The sequence below is a fragment of the Spermophilus citellus genome (assembly GCF_964194105.1).
Source record: "Spermophilus citellus genome assembly, chromosome: 2".
NCBI lineage: Eukaryota > Metazoa > Chordata > Mammalia > Rodentia > Sciuridae > Spermophilus > Spermophilus citellus.
In genome coordinates this window covers 91,093,315-91,110,437 of record NC_138183.1, presented here as the reverse complement: position 1 = coordinate 91,110,437, position 17,123 = coordinate 91,093,315, and the positions used below count along the sequence as shown (strand labels likewise).

Genomic DNA, 17,123 nt, shown 5'->3' with positions numbered 1-17,123 from the left:
GGAAAAAATGGATGTAGATGTCCGATTATCGGAACGGTTCTCCTTTAGAGAACAAAACTCCCGGGGGCGCTCTGAAGCCTCAAGAGCCTGTTACTGATTGTTACAGGAGGCGATGGCGCCGCACTCGCCCAGCAACCCTCCTCAGAAGTCAGCGAGGTCGGAGGTCATGGCTTGTCCCCTATCTGCGCTCCACGAGGTCGCGCCGACTCCGTGCTCGGCGGTGACGGCCTACCTCCCGTGTCCCTGCACCCACCGGGGTGATTAACAAACACTACAAGCCAAGCCGCACGCAGTCCTAGAAGCTGCGTGCAGGGCCACCCGCAGAAATCCGCCCCGCCCCCTGGCCCGTCACTCACACGACCCGCCCAATGGCGGGTACGGGCGGAGCGGGGCGGGGCCCGGGGCGCTGTGCGCCCGAGCTTGTGGCGTCAATGCGCCCGCGGTGTCCATGGAGAGAGGTTGAGGTGGCCGAGCTCCGGCCCGAGGCACCCGGGCGCCGGGACGGCGAAGATGTCGGCCTCGTTAGTCCGGGCCACTGTCCGGGCTGTGAGCAAGAGGAAGCTGCAGCCCACCCGAGCCGCCCTCACCCTGGTGAGTGCACGCGGCGCGTGGCTGGGCCTGTGACATTGCTCACGTCCGACCCCTGCCAGCGGAGGTCAAGGGAGCGGGTTCGCAGGCCGCGGGCACGTCCGGGCGCTGGGGCCGCTGAGTTGCTGCAGCACCGCCGTTTTCCCGACTGGCCCGGGATTGAGCGGTAAACAAGCCCCAGGCGGGGCTTCTGCGGGGCCCCGGCGTCCCGGGAACTACGCTTCCCGGCAGGCTCTGCCCGGGCGGGGTGGGGGCGGGGAGGCTGACGGTGTGTGTCAGCGCGAGCCTAGCGGCTACCCTGCAACACCCCAGTTGCCGGACGTCTCCTTCGCTGAGATCCGACGTACCTAGTGCCAGGTTTGGCAGGACGACACCAGGAGTCCTGCCCAGGAGGTGCGTGGGTAGGGGCGAGCCCCGGAACCCGCCTGTGCGAGAGGCCGAGAAGTGATAAAGCCCCCACCCTCTCCGAGGTCTAGGCTGCGGCGCACAAAGAGTTACTTCCTGGTGTCTGTGGTAGCGGAGGCTTTTTGAAACACCCTGTGAGCCTCATGCAATCCTGGGGTTTTACAAAGGACAAAGGATGAAGATTTTCACGCTGAGTTCACAGCATTTTCTGGGAGAGAGGTCAAACACACAGAAAGGAGACCAGAACGCAAACCACAGATACTTAAAAGAATTCACTGAGTGTACTGTACTCCCTCGGGACTGGATTTTTTTAGTTAAAGGGAAACTCGTATTACGTAGAATTGACCTTTCTAAAGGGTACAGTTCAGTGGTAGCACTCACAATGTTGTGCCACCATTTCTTCTATCTAGTTCCAACTCATTTGCACCTTAGTAAGCAACCTTATGATCAGTTCAACTTGTTCTCAAATACTGTTAGTTAACCCACTCTTTGTGCAAGCATTCGCCTAGAGACTGGGAATCAGAAGACCTATTGCCATAAAATTAGTTGAAATAAAAGTCAAGTCGTGATCAGCTGGAAGAATTTATTTTTACATCATCAGTGTTTAGGCCCTTGAGGTTACCCCAATTATATTCATACTGTATTTTGTAATACTTTTCTGTATTAGCCAGTGCATTTTCATGTGTGGAAAATGTATCATGGAATCTAGAATTTTCCAAGGTCTTGAGAACTAACTAAAGGGCACCGCTCATACTTTGTGTCTCATTTCAATCTTAATAAAAATTATTCAGACTTCAAAAGAATTCTGATAATAGTAGATCTAAGAAAAGTCGGAAGGTAAGGATGGTTTTCTGTCATTTCTTTTTCCATCTCCGTATGGCAAGTTATCTGTTCCTTCAGAATTTCTGTGTCATTCCCTTCCACTCCATTCTTGTTCTTTCAGCAGATATATCAAGATCTACTCTGGTTCAGGACAACAAATAATGAATTTCCACCCTTCATGGACAGTCATAAAGAAAGCTTTTGCCATCTCTTACTAGGAATAATAACACATCTCATAATCTCAGGCTAACTACCTCTCCCCTCTTGCTTGCTGCTTCTTCATTACATGTTATCATAGCAGTTGTCAGGTTTCAGGGTCTTCCATGTTTCCTGGCTCTACTGTAGGAATCTGTTATCTAAATCCTAAGTGTTATGACTGACTTGAGAAGCTTCTTTCCCTATGATTTTCTTAGGAGATGGTGGGAGAGAAAAAGCACATTAGTGCTACTTTCCACCATGATCTGTATTAATGGACTGTCAGTCAATTTAGTCCTAGTATATGTACCCTTATCTCAAAACACTATGGCCTGTATTGTGTTTGGTTTTAAACCCAGAATGTTATGTCAAGCACAGAAGTAGGGAAGTGATCAAGGGCCTAATAAATGGAGACAGATAAGAGCACCCAAAAGAAGAGATAGTATAATAAAACAAGAAAGAGATAAATTTTCTTGGATATATAAATTTTTACATCAGGAATTTGACATGTTGCAACATTCAAAAAGGAATACTTGTGGAGTCTACCTCAGATCAGAAAGGCTAGGCTAGGAAAAGCAATTGATGACATGAAAAAATTACCAGATTGTCTGCATTAACTTGTGTTGGTTCTGAAGAGAATTGGTGGATTGTTCAAAACAAGTGTTTAGACTGGTGATAAATTGCCTATGTAACTTTTATGCAAACCATGAGTGGTCCCTTGATTGACAAGGAATTGAAAAATGCAATTGAAATCATAGGAGCCAGAGTAACATATGATTACAGAACACAAAGATTAAACAGGCACCTTTATTTCTGGCATTGAATAAGTCAAAATGAGTGTAATCCTAATTTAGGATTATAGATGACCCACACTGTACATAAAGTACATAAAGTTCTATAAGATGATAATGGTACACTGACAATATAGTTGTTGAAACATGAAGAGAAGTTATGTACAGAGGTGTCTTGGGGCTTAACTTTCTAGTGGAACCTGGTTGATTGAGAAGGGTTTAGAAATGCTTAATATTTAATAAGCTATAATTCTTTGATTCAGAACCAGAAGTCCTTTGAAACAGTGACCAGGAACTAAGATTTTTACATGAAGGCAATTTAGGAACTATTAAAACATTGGGAGTAGTTCAATAGTAGAATGTGCTTAGCTTTCACAAAGCCCTGGGTTCATCCCCAACATCAAAATAATCACAGAATTGTAAGAATAAAAACATGGTTGGGGCTGGGGTTGTAGATGAGCGGTAGAGTGATCGCCTTGCACATGTGAGGCCCCGGCTTCTAGCCTCAGCACCACATAAAAATAAATAAAATAAAGGTATTATGTCAAACTACAACTGAAAAATAAAAATTTTAAAAAACACAGTATTCAATAAATGATGGATATCTTTATTACTGTGTATCAAATGAGGAGAATGATATGTTAAAAATTTTAATGGAAGCTGTTAAAATGTAAACGTACACTACAAATATTTTATAAGTGTATGTGTAATTACATGTGAATAGAAGATAAAAGAAAAACACCCTAATGCCAGTCATAGATCCTAAATAGTAGTGTATTAAAATATACTCATTGCTCATTGGTTGCCATTTACCTAACATCTTTTAAACATTAAAATGCCAGATTTTTAATGAAATTAAAATAGGTTATGATTGTTGGTGCATGTTTATAAGTGTCTTTTCCTATAAATATAATAATAAAAATAGCTTGGAAGTAGATCTTTTTTAAATTGGGCCAAAATATCTTAAAGATAATTCTCTCACTTTAAAAAGAAATTGTTCCTAGTTGGGTGCCATGGCACATACCTATAGTCCCAGCAATTTAGGAGAGGATTGTAAATTCAAGGCCAGTCAGGGCAACTTTGCAAGACCCTGTCTCAAAAAAACAAAAAATTAAAAAGTTAAAAGAATAGAAAGGGGTAGGGATGAGGCTTAGTGGTAAAATGTCCCTGGATTCAATCGCCAGTACCACCAAAAAAAAAAAGTTATGAGTAGATTAAAAGCCAACATTATGTTTCAATGGATTTTAATAGTCTCTTAAATTTTAAATTCACAGACTAAATCTGAGATTAATTTTTAAGTCGCAATTAATGACAATACAATTAATATCAATTTTGGGGGGGTACTGGGGATTGAACTCAGGCACTCAACCACTGAACCACATTCCCACCCTTTTTTGTATTTTATTTAGAGATAGGGTCTCACTAAGTTGCTTAGCCCCTTGCTAAATTGCTAAGGCTGGCTTTGAACTCATGATCCTCCTGCCTCAGCCCCCCAGTCTGCTGGGATTACTGCTAATTAGTATCCATTTTAAGGGGGAAATAGGGGTCCCCTAGTTGTCCTAGAGAATGCATTGGTAATGTAAGGCTGCGTGTCGTTTGGTGGAAGATTTTATGCCATTTTCCAGATTGATTTCCCTAAACAAAAAGTTGCCAAACTATGCAAACAGTCCTAGGGCAAAGTAAGATATTTAGCTTCTGCCTTGTACTTGATACACAAAGTCCTTTTTTTGGAGGAGGGAAGGGGGATTGAATTCACAGTCTCAAACATGCTAGGCAAGTATTGTACTACTGAGCTATATCCCCAGCCCTAAAAGGTACTTTTTATAGGGAGAGATTTTTTTTTAATTTTTCTAATTTGTTTTAATTAGTTATACCTGACAGTAGAATGCATTTATGCACTTTGATATATCATGCATAGATGGGATATAATTTCTCATTTTTCTAAGTGTACATGTTGTAGAATCAAATTGGTCATGCAGTCGCATATATACTTAAAGTAATAATAACAGAACATTATTTCGTTCTATCATTCCTATCCCCACATCCCCTCCCCCTTCCTTCCCGTCCCTCTACCTAATCTAAGGTAACTCTATTCTTCTCTAGTGCCCCAACCCCCTTATTGTGAATTAGCATCCACATATTAGAAAAAACATTCGGCCTTTGGTTTTTTAGGATTGGCTTATTTTACTTGGCATGATAGTCTCCAACTTCATCCATTTACTGGCAAATGCCATAATTTCATTCATTCTTCTTTAAAGCTAAGTAGTCCATTGGAGATATATATATTCACATACACACACACACACACACATAATATGTATAAAATATATCTCACATTTTCTTTCCATTCATCTATTGAAGGACACCTAGGTTGGTTCCATAGTTTAGCTATTGTGAATTGAGCTGCTATAAACACTGACGTGGCTGCATTACTGCTGATTTTAAGTCCTTTGAATATAAACCAAGGAATAGGATAGCTGGGTCACACGGTGGTTCCATTCCAAGTTTTCTGAGGAAATAGAGATTTTTTTTTTTAAGGACTTGTTCATTCTGACGTCTTAAAAAAAAAAGAAACAATCACTTCAAAATTATTAGAACCATCATTTTCCCCTTGGTTGAGTACTCAGTTAACTGTGTTATATACATCAGTAGTAACATTCCATCAATAGAGCATGTTTTGTTTTCACCTGACCCAGGAAAGTTAATGGGTTTTTTTTTCTTTTTTTTTTTTTTTTTTTTTGGTTCTTATAAATACAGCTTCCAGGCACACAATCCTGTTTTAATGTTACTTTCTCATTGATTCCTTTCTGTATACAATATAAACATCAACAACCTTTTGATAGACCATTTGCTGTGACTTGCTTCCTTTTATTGTGTTTAAATGTTTTCTACTAGGAGTTGAGGAAAGAAGGAAATATATAATTTTGTAAAACCAAATTTGATAATTTAGAAAATCACATGAAAAGGAGGAAAAAAAAAAACTTGGAGCTAGTGGAGGAGGAGAGCCCTATGTTTTCTTCAGCACCTGGACTCTCTGCACCTTTTACCAGCCACACTAAACCAAAATTACCCATCAGTTTTTAGTTCGAACAAATATTTTTCCACGGTTATGCCTTTTTTTTTTTAAACAGATATCTTTTTTTTTAATTTGACAGGAAGTAGATTAATTTCTTAAGCACACACCTAGGAAATATGCCCACAAAAATTTACAAATGGAAAATAAAGCTTGCTTTTATTAGCATCCATTTAGAACAGTGAACAAGCACTTAAAAAAAGTTTTAATAAGTATATCTCTAAAAAGTTGATATTCTGTCATCTCAAAAAAAAAAAAAAAAAAGATGCTGTAATTCTGCTTTTGAGCATTTCCTTCTAATGCCCTCTGTGTTTTGTTGCTCTGCTCCTCTTCTTATACAACTGTGGGAAAAGGCCTTTAGAAGCCATCTGCCAGCCAGGAATGGTGGTGCACTCCTGTAATCCCAGCAACTCAAGATTCTGAGGCAGGAAGATCATGAGTTCAAAGCCAGCCTCAGCAATTTAGCAAGGCTCTAAGCAACATAGGAAGACCTGTCTCTAAATAAAATGTAAAAAGGGGCTGGGGATGTGGCTTAGTGGTAAAGCACTCCTGGGTTCAATCCCTAGTACCAAAAAAAGAGAGAGAGAGAAATAGAAGCCATCTGCTGATGGTGATTTTTTTCTCTCTTTTTTTACAGTAACATAAGAAATACAGACCTACACACACATATCATACATTAATAACTTAAAATGGTTCACTTATTTAACATCTGCTTTTTTTATTGTTTTTTAAAATGCTGGTATCGACCTTCTAAATTGACTTCATGACCCTTCTAACTAGGGTCCACTCTGTGTTTAAGCATTCTCGTCATCTGACCGCGAGCCCCAACCCAGACAGCATACTCCAGGGCCAATCCTTGGGTCTTTTCCCCCAGTAGAAACTTGAGTCATGGCTACAGTTTACTACTAAGCCATAGGTCATGATATTGACATCAGGAATTCACAAAAACCAAAGGACCAGTATAGCATTGCTAGTTAGAGAAGCTCATAAATCAGAAACTAGGAAATACATCATCTCTTCATTAATAGTTGAGCTTATTGTGCCTAGCACTGTCCTGAATGCCTTTCCTGAATTTGAATATGTTATCCTCACTAGAATCCTAAAGAAGAGGGACTGTTATCCATATTTCACCAGTTAAGGGACTAGGAGTCAGAGAAGCTGCTTAACATAACTGCCTTGGAGGACACCAAAGAAGTAGACCAAAAAGCCCTCAAACAGACTCTTCTCAGTAGCCTCTTTCCCAAGAAGTTTGGTTTGGTAATGCTAACCTGAGGGCACAGAATAGGTCATCACATTTTTCTCATGTTGAGGATCACTGAGCCAGGTTAAACTATTCTTCCTGAGAAACAACAACATTTTTATCATTGTCTAGTTATGTTCATCTAGGTATCCAGAGATGTTGGTTTAATTCACACTGAAAACCTATGTGAGCATTTGATGTGACTGAGAAGCATACCTTGGGTTTCTTTTATGCTGGTAATACTCTTTCTTCTGTGCATTTTGATGGATTTGGATTAGATTGTAAGTTTGCACTCTCTTGCTTGCACACACTCTCTTTCTCTCCCCCCACCACATGTGTGTGTGTGTGTGTGTGTATAGAAAATAATAATCAATAGAAAAAGCACCAGAGAGGGTTGGCTTTTCCACTGAGATACTTGATTTTGTTCATTGGCATTCTGTGTGTCTGGCAGTGTGTTTGTTGCTGGGCATACAGGAAGGGCACAAAATAAATGCTGCCTAGGAAAACCACATTTGTAATGTAAGTAGATAATACAGTAAGTATATGAGAGAACTAACCTATTTAAAAGGATGTTGCTAGCAATTTTGACAAAGAGGTTTTAATTGAGCAGACCTTCATGTGTTTGGGTATAAAAGCCAGAAAGTATCTTGGCAAGAATGAAACAAAACTTTCACATGAATTTGCTAAAGACAGACTTTAATAGTCTTTAAAGACTATTCAAGAATGCTAGTTTTATAGCTAAAAACTTAATAACATTTTCATTTTTCAGACACCTTCAGCAGTAAACAAGATAAAACAGCTTCTTAAAGATAAGCCTGAGCACGTAAGTAAAGTCTATCAAACAAATATGTACTAAAAAATTAAAGTTCTCTTTTCAGAATGAATATATTTTGTGACAATGTGCTTTTGTTAATTAGAAATTTTTTTCTTTTCTTTTTTTCTGTGGTGCTAGGGGTTGAACCCAAGGTCTCACTATGCTAGGCAAGCCCTCTCCCACTGAACTACACCCTCATCCCTGCACATGATTTTTAAAAATTCAAATAATACAGAAGGGGATATTCAGTATAAAAGAAGTTACTCTCAACTCTAGACTCTTCATTGTCATTCTTCCTTCCAAAAGCAATCTCTTAGTGTCCTTGAAGAGATAATAATATTTGATATGGCCAAACCAGGACTTCTCTGCCTTCACACTGTTGATGTTTTAGAGTGGTTTTTAGGATATTTGACATCATCTCTGGCCTCTACCTACTAGTTGCCAGTAACACCCTCTTCTCTTTCTGTGACAACTAAAACCACTGCTCTACACTCTTCTTATTATTCTTGTCTCTCTATTACTATTTCCCATATGTGCTATGGTTACACATTGCTTTTTACCCTTAATAGGCTTGAAGATCTTTCTATGTCATTGTGCAAAGGTCTGCCTCCCCCACTGGGCATGATAGTGCAAGCCTATAATCCCAGCAGCTTGGGAGGCTGAGGCAGGAGGATCAAAAGTTTAAAGCCAGCCTCCTCAGCAATGTGTCAAAGCCCAAAGCATAGTGAAACCCTGTCTCATATAAAAAGTAACAAAGATCCAGGTTAAGGTCAGTGGTTAAGCCCCTCCGGGGTTCAATCCCTGGTACCAAAAAAAAAAAAAAAAGGAAAGAAAAAATCTGCCTTACCTTCATGACTTTGTATAGTGTATTTTATACAGTCATTGTTTTCTTTAACCAGTTCATTATATTAAAGGGTCATTTGGGTTGTTTTCCTTCATTACTGCCACAAACATCATTTAACAGCTATTTGTTTAGTAGAGGTGTGTATGCCTGGCCCTTGTTATGGACCTGGAAGCATGACATAGTGTACCTGTTTCCTGGAGGTAGAATTGTTGAGTTAGGGATGTGTGTATCATCTTAATTGTAGTGCATTGTTAAGGGTTAATGGTATACTGTCAATCACTTCAAAAAATGAACTGTCAATAGTTAATATTTAGCCTACAGAGTTATTTCTGGGTTCTCTTGTACAATCTATACATTACAAAGTAGTGGGAGTTCTCGGCACTTCCCTCCTAAGAATTAATAAATGCTGACCAATGTTAGTGTTCCAATTCAGTTTGAATTGGAACAGTATAAATTGGCCAATTGAAACAGGAAGTCAGTTTGTAGATTTAAAGGATGTTCATTCCTATTGACATAAAAAGGTATCATTTACAGTATGAACAATCCCTTTTCCCAACTGTAGTTACCTAAAGCTGTAACTTTTAAAGTTTTCATAAACTTTTTTATTGGCGCATTATAATTACATGTATTAGTGGGACACATTTCAACATATTCATATATGCACATAATATAATTTAGTCAGTTTCATTCTCTATTGCTTGCTTTCCCTTTCCTTCTCTCCCTTGTTTCCCCTGATTCTCTTCCTTTACTGGTCTCCCTTCTATTTTCCTGAGATTCCTCTTAACCCACTTTTTTTTTCTTTTTTCTTTTTTCTTTTTCCTCTCTATCTTCCACATGTAAGAGAAAACAAACAATCTTGATTTTTGGAGTCTGGCTTATTTCACTTAACATAATGCTCTCACGTTCCATCTCTTTACTTGCAGATGACTTAATTTAGTTCTTTATGGCTAAATAAAAACCATTGTTTATATATACTACATCTTCTTTATCCATTTATCTGTGCTAGACACCTAAGCGGGTTCCATGAATTCCACTACTATAAACATGGGTATGCATGTATGGCATAGTATGTATGACATAGTATATTGACAAATATTTATGATGGGTGCTTCAGGAATTAATCCTGGCAGTTTATTATTTTTCATTCTGAATATGTAAAATTCCCTCATACATTTTCTAAGCTGTCACTTTGAAGGTGAATAAAATTTACCACTCTATGATTGCTTTTATAAAGCAAGCACATATTGCTGTCTTTCAGAGAATCAGGATCTACTGGTGAAATAATACTTACAATAATAATACTTTGTATACTTAAATGAAAAAGCAGGCTCTAAGGCAGAGAGCATAGATTGATATTAGAAAATTGCATTAACATAGATATTAGTATTTAAAAGTGCTGTTTGGGCACTTTTTAATTTTTTTTTCTTGATACTGGGCATCAAACACAGGGCCTCTATTATGCTAAGCACACATTACCACTAAACTATACCTTCTTTGAACATCTTATGTTTGCATTGACTACAGTCTTTGCTTTCTGAAACTTGAAAACATTTATACAGGTCTGCCCTAGGATTTAGTCTTTTGTATAGAGGTAGCATAATTTCCAGGAAGTAGCCTATGAAACTTAATGAATCCTAACCAGAAGGAAACATCCAGAGAACTTCTCACAGAATGAGATGGAACATTCAGAAAGTACATTCTTTTAAAAAGGCATCTTTGCCATCAGGTATTTTTGTTGTTGTTTTCTTTCTTTTAAAAAATACACTTATTTTTTATTTTTTTCCCTTATTTTTGGCATATTATTTTTTGTTGTTCTTTTTAGTTAGAAGTGATTTTTCTTTGCTATGTTTTCTTCTTGTGTTGGAATTGAACCCACGATCTTATACATGCTAGGTGATTTTTTTTTTTTTTATTTCTAAGGAAAAAAGAAAGCAGAATAGAATTCCATCAGAATAAAAGATCTGTGGAATAAACAGAGGGAATTAAGTGGGAGGGAAAAAAGACAAGATAAGGGAAGAAAAGAACAATTGAATGCATCTATCCTCACTTTTCTTTGTACATATATGAATATATCGAAGTGAATATCACCTAATATTATGTATAACTAAAAAAGAACCAATAAAGAAAATATTGGGCTAGGGTTATGGCTCAGTGGTAGAGCGCTTGCCTAGCATGTACAAGGCACTGCGTTTGATCCCCAGACTACATAAAAAACTAAATAAACAAAATAAAGGTATCGTGTCCATCTACAACTACAAATAAAAAATGTTTAGAATAAATACTAAGAAAAAATATCTATTTCTAGCCAAGTATAGTGGCGCACACCTGTAATTCCAGCAGCTGGAGAGGCTGAGAATCATGAGTTCAAAGCCAGCCTCAGCAACTTATTGAGGACCTAAGCAATTTAGCAAGACCCGTCTCTAAATAAAATATTTGAAAAAAGTCTGGGGATGTGGCTCAGTGGTTAAGTTCTCCTGGGTTCAATCCCTGGTACCAAAAAAAAAAAAAAAAAAAACCCAAAACAATTCTTTTTTTTAAATTTCTAAATTGGATGTTCAGTAGTAAGGGTCAGTTAATTAACATAAGAGCTGAGGTCGCAGCTCGGTGATAGAGCATTTAGCAGGCTTGGCCAAGGCCCTGGGTTTGATCACCAGCACTGCAAAATAAATAAATAATAATAATAATTAAGTGAAATATTATGTGGCCATTACTTGCAAATGATTTGTGAAAGTAAATTCCATGGGGAAAATGATGTCTTAAGTATATACAACTAGAGGCTGGGGATGTGGCTCAAACGGTAGCGCGCTCTTGCCTGGCATGTGCAGCCAGGGTTCAATCCTCAGCACCACATACAAATAAAGATGTTGTGTCCGCCGAGAACTAAAAATTAAATATTAAAAAAATTCCCTCTCTCTCTCTCTTAAAAAAAAGTATATACAACTAAATATAGAATAAATTTTAATTTCACTATAATAAAAATATTCAAATTATATATGTGACAAGGACTGGAAAAAACTGGGGGTGGGTTCTGGTCTGTATTGTTTTTTGTACATCATTGGTTTTTATTTTTTTGGATACCTGCTAATGTTATAATAATTATACAGAAATAAAATTTTTCAAATTCTTATTTCCTGTTTCCTACAGGGTTTTTGTTATTTTGTTTTTTGTACCAAGGATTGAACCCTTGGAGTACTTTACTCTTGAGCCCTTTAATTTTCTGTTTTGAGATGGGTTTTACTAAGTTGCCAAAACTGACTTCAAATTAGGATTATGTGCCACCATGATCTGCTCCTACAAGGACACTATTTATAACCAGAAATCTAATATTTGTTAACTTATGAGAAAATAATAGTAACAAATAGCCAATTTTTTTATTAGTGTGATTGTTTAATCTGTTCAACTTTAAAACTGAGTTTATATTTTTAATTCTTTTTCAGGTAGGTGTGAAAGTCGGTGTCCGAACTAGGGGTTGTAATGGCCTTTCTTACACTCTGGAATATACAAAGACAAAGGGAGATTCTGATGAAGAAGTTGTTCAAGATGGTAAGTTTTTGACAGATTTTTCTGGACACTTTGTTTTGCTTAAAATTTTTATCCTTGTAGCCAGGCACAGTGGTACACGCTTGTAATCCCAGTGACTCAGGAAGCTAAGACAGAAGGATTGCGAGTTCAAGACCAGCCTCAGCAACTTCATGAGGCTCTAAGCAACTTAGTGTAACCTGACTGAGAATAAAAAATAAAAAGGGATAGGGATATAGCTTAGTGGTAGCTTAGTGGTTCAATCCCCAGTACCAAAAAAAAGAAAAAATAGCTTTGTGAAGAATGAATTAATGATAGAAATTATATAAATAGTGCTCACTGTATGCTAGGTATTGGTTAATGAACTTAAATGTTATATGATTTATACTTAGCAACTTAATTAGGGTGATACCTAATTAAATGCTATACCTTTATACTTTTGTTTTTAATGCATTGGGTTTGTTGTTATTGCTTTTATTGCTATTATTTGTTTGCTTATTTATTATACCTATTTTCTGTTGAAGAAACAGGTATGGAGAGGTTAAATAATTTACACATGATTACACAGTGAGTAAGTGGCCTAATGAAATGTGAACCCAATCAATTCAATTCTCTCCAGAGGCTGTGCTTTTAGTAACCAATAGGTTAGTTGGTAAGTTGTTTGTTTTAACTCTGAAAGGTCATTATTGTGTCCAGAAAGATTTTAAACTTCAGAGTGAACCAACCAACCATTTTTGTGTGAAGCAACAATTTTACATTTATGTCAAATAAGTAATGCTTTTTAAAATTCATACGCTTAAGAAAGTCTTTTTTTCCAATTTTTATTAAAATTTTCTGTTTTTTAATATATTTAGCACCAACTCTCCCAACCAAGGATTTGATAAAAACCTATTTAAAGGAAGATAAATAATGCTACCACTATGGGAGAACTTGAGTGTTCATGATTTCATGATTTTTGCCATGATGGTTTTCTGCATTGGAGGTGTGCTCTGGGCTAGTTTGCAGTCCTTGCCTACATGGAGGGACAAGGTCTAGATTCTTAAAAGTGTTCTTTTATCTTATTAAACTGACTTCAAGAAAGACATTTGTTAATATTTTAAATCATTTTTAAGACCGACTGAAAATGTCATAGACTTAAGATTTTCATCTTAGAGAAGACCTGTATTTACCTATAGTTCATATGTAGGTAATGACTCAAATGACTCAGTTTCTTGTAAAGAAGAAAGCTGCTTTTTTTTTTTTTTTTTAACCTATAGTTCATATGTAGGTAATGACTCAGTTTCTTGAAAAGAAGAAAGCTTTTTTTTTTCCCCTCTTCGGTACCAGGAATTAATTAAACACAGGATTGCTTAACTACTGAGCCACATCCCCGGGCCTTTTATATTTTATTAGAGACAGGGTCTCACTGAGTTCCTTGGGGCCTTCCTAAATTGCTGAGGCTTGCTTGGAACTCACAATCCTCCTGCCTCAGCCTCCCAAGCCGCTGGGATTACAGACATGCGACACCATGCCCGGCACAGGAAGAAAGCTTTTTAAACTGATTGTATTTGCCAAAATGTTGACTTCTATCTACATAATTAGTAAGGAATATTACTCATTTTTTGGCCCATAACCAGAACTATTGTACTGATCTGGCTTATTAAAATAGTCCTATTTTTCTCACAGTCCTCTGGATATTTGACACTTAGCCATGTGTTGAGCATATAGATGCCATTACAAGGTATTTGTAATTTTTATTGGCTCCATCTTTACAAAACAGTTACTAAGAATACACATTTTTTTTCATTTTGCAAATTGAAAAAATTGAAGTAAAGACATAATCGTTTTGCTCGGTTGACATGGAATTTACTTGTATAAAATTACCTTCCCTTATATAATGTGGGGGACATAGGAGATTGACAGGAATCTGGTGGAGGGTTTTTTTGTTTGTTTGTTTTTTCATTGCTGGGGATCAGACTCAGGGCTTCGTGCATGCTGTGCAAGCCCTTTGCCTCTGAGCCACATCACCAGCCTTCTTAATTTTTATTTTGAGACAAGCAGGGTGTCACTAAGTTGCCCATGCTAACCTCAAACTACAATCTTTCTGTCTCACACTTCAATCCACTGGGATTGCAGGAATGCACAACCTGTCAAGCTCTGACTGCTTTTCATTAGTATAATTGTTTAATCTGAACTACTTTAAAACTGAGTTTATATCTTTAGTTCTTTTTTCGGGTAGGTATCAAAGTCTGTATCCAAACCAGGGGTTCAGTTCGGTCACCAACTTTGAAACCCGTTCAGAAACTTCCTGTAGAATTTTGTTAGTGGTTACTATTTAAAGTTCACTGTGCTTTGAATCAAGTTCCATAGGCTACAGGCTTTATATGACCCATGTTTTCTTTTCCCCAAGGAGTCAGAGTGTTCATCGAAAAGAAAGCACAGCTGACACTTTTAGGAACAGAAATGGACTATGTTGAAGACAAATTATCCAGTGAGTTTGTCTTCAATAACCCAAACATCAAAGGAACTTGTGGCTGTGGAGAAAGCTTTAATATTTGAAACCTCAGGACTCCTTTGGCTGTAAACTCCAGGAAAGCTTGCTGAAACCTTGGAGCTTGCTGAAGAAATCATGTCACTGTCACATGCCTAAGGTTTATAATATGTGGCCACCTTGTGAGGAAAATAAAGTGATGCATTTTGAAAATGGAAGCCAGTATGTTAGATTCCAGAAGACATGATATTTGTATTCTCCATATGGGGCAGAAAATGAGAAGCCATTGCTCTTTTTGGATTATTGTTATGTAAAGAAAAAAATCCTACCCTACACTTAATTCTCATATTCCTTTCTGTTAGAACCAGTGTCAATAATACTGCCTCCCTGACAGTAATTCACAGAACAGGTCATAGGTATGTGCTTGCTAAATTTGTATCAAATGGCTTGAATGTGCATCTCCATGGGCATTTTCCCAACCAGATTAGTGGTTCCCAAAACTCAGAGGTGAGAAGTCCTTGACTACTGATAGTAACATGGCAGTGCATTGTTTTTCTACCCAAATTGGCATGACCTCTTTTTTTACATTTTTATCAAAATTGTCAAATGCCTCATTTGTGTACCCTTCAACAGTACTAGGAAAAAGACTTCCTTAAAGTGTAGTGCAGAATAATTCCAAATGATGAGAGAAAAAAGTGAGGAATATTTTATCCACCTGTTTTACGACTTTTTTTTTTTCCATCCTAAGAGTCTGCCTACTTAGATCCTTTTACTTGTAAGGTCTCTTAAAAACCATCTATCCCATTCCCCTCAATTCTATATAGGAAGAAACAAAACTCCAGGGAAGCTGAAGGCCATTTGTCCACATTGCCCTGCAACTAGGAGAGAGCTTGGGCCCTACCCCATCACCTCATCCTCATAGGGAACACTTGTGCTCAGCTTTCCAAGGCAGTGAAGGGAAATGATAGTGTGGCTTAATCTGGTCAACATTTGGATAGAGTTTCCTTTATAAGTTGATGAGATCCTATTGTATTTTATTTTGAGAGAGAGGACAAATATTATTTTAAGTCTTTTTTATGTGAATCACCATCTTGTTTCTTTAAAACTTAGAAACACTGGTCTACACTAGTAGAGAATATATTACAGCAGCCCAGACCACTCCATTCTTTTAAGGTATAATAGTGACTATAAACCAGAACATGGGGGTCTTTACTTAAAATTCTCATTATGTGTACACTTTCTGGTTCCTAGGTCCAATTGCTAAAATTTTTAAACAATATTACAACATTTTGATCACCAACTTTTCTTTTAAAGAAGCCCTTTTTTCACTTAGTCTACTGATTTCCCTGGGTTTGACATATTAAATATTCTCTAAGATGATATACTTTTTTTGAAAGCTGATTCTCATGAATTAAAGTAGCTGAGTTCCTTTGTGTTTGTCCCATTTACTAAAGTATCTGACACAAAATGCACCAAAACTTAGAGCAGCAGTTCCATGTATATGTTCATGAGTTTGTATTGATAATATAATTGTTGATCTACTCATAATTTGTGCAATACTGTATGTAGAGATTGAGTTATCAATTAAAAAAAATGTGGCCTCTATGTGATCAGAAAAATGCCTTTTGTTGAGGGAGAGCTTTGGGATAGGAGTTGCTAAAGCTACTAATGAATAATTGTGCTTTTTTTTTGCCCAGTCTCCACACAACCCCTGAGAGATCTCCTCAAATTGTTCTCATCACCAAATAGTCCTGCTGTTTAACAACCATCTTCAAGAGGAAAGAACATTATTCCCACCAAGAATGCTTTTCCCTTCATGTTTACTTCATCTAAGAAGGCACTAACTTTATTTCAGGCATAGTAGTTAGCCCTGGCTTTCCATTAGCTCAGGGTTTCACAGATAACAGAAATTGTTCTGGACTTTGGAGATCTTAGAGTTGATAAATGAGGCAGACTCCAGTGCAGGGTATCAATATGGTAAATGTTGCTAATGATAATGTTCACTGCACACTTACTGCATGCCAGAAACTGTTCTTACATCTTCATGATAGCTAGAGAAGTAAGACTACTAATTGCCTTTTTCCTACATGGGAATCTATAGCAACGTGAACAAAATATTTCACTCAAGTAATATAAGTGGCCATATTAGGATTAATATCCATGTCCTCTGGCTCCAGCGTCTATGCTCTTGTGTGTGTGTGTGTGTGTTTACTGGGGATTTAATTACCACTGAGCTACATCTCCTTCTCTTATTTTTTATTTTGAGACAGAATCTCACTATGTTGTCCATGCTCCTGCCTCAGCCTCCTAAATTCCTGGGATTACAGGCATACACCACCATACCCAGCTCTAAGTCTAAAGT

At 37.6% G+C, this 17,123-nt stretch overlaps 1 protein-coding gene across 2 annotated transcripts; it reads left to right on the top strand.

Annotated features, from left to right (window-relative positions):
• Nucleotides 1-387: 387 nt before the first annotated feature.
• Nucleotides 388-16,366, top strand: ISCA1 (iron-sulfur cluster assembly 1). Of its 2 annotated transcripts, XM_081273609.1 has the most exons (4): nt 399-591; nt 7,884-7,937; nt 12,210-12,315; nt 14,681-16,366. In XM_081273609.1, the coding sequence occupies exons 1-4, from the start codon at nt 511-513 to the stop codon at nt 14,827-14,829; spliced, it is 390 nt and encodes a 129-aa protein (XP_081129735.1). In that variant the 5' UTR covers nt 399-510; the 3' UTR covers nt 14,830-16,366. The 2 variants fall into 2 exon arrangements, with proteins under 2 accessions (XP_081129736.1, XP_081129735.1); XM_081273610.1 differs by lacking the exon at nt 7,884-7,937 and having other exon boundaries at nt 388-591.
• The last annotated feature ends 757 nt before the right edge of the window (nt 16,367-17,123 follow it).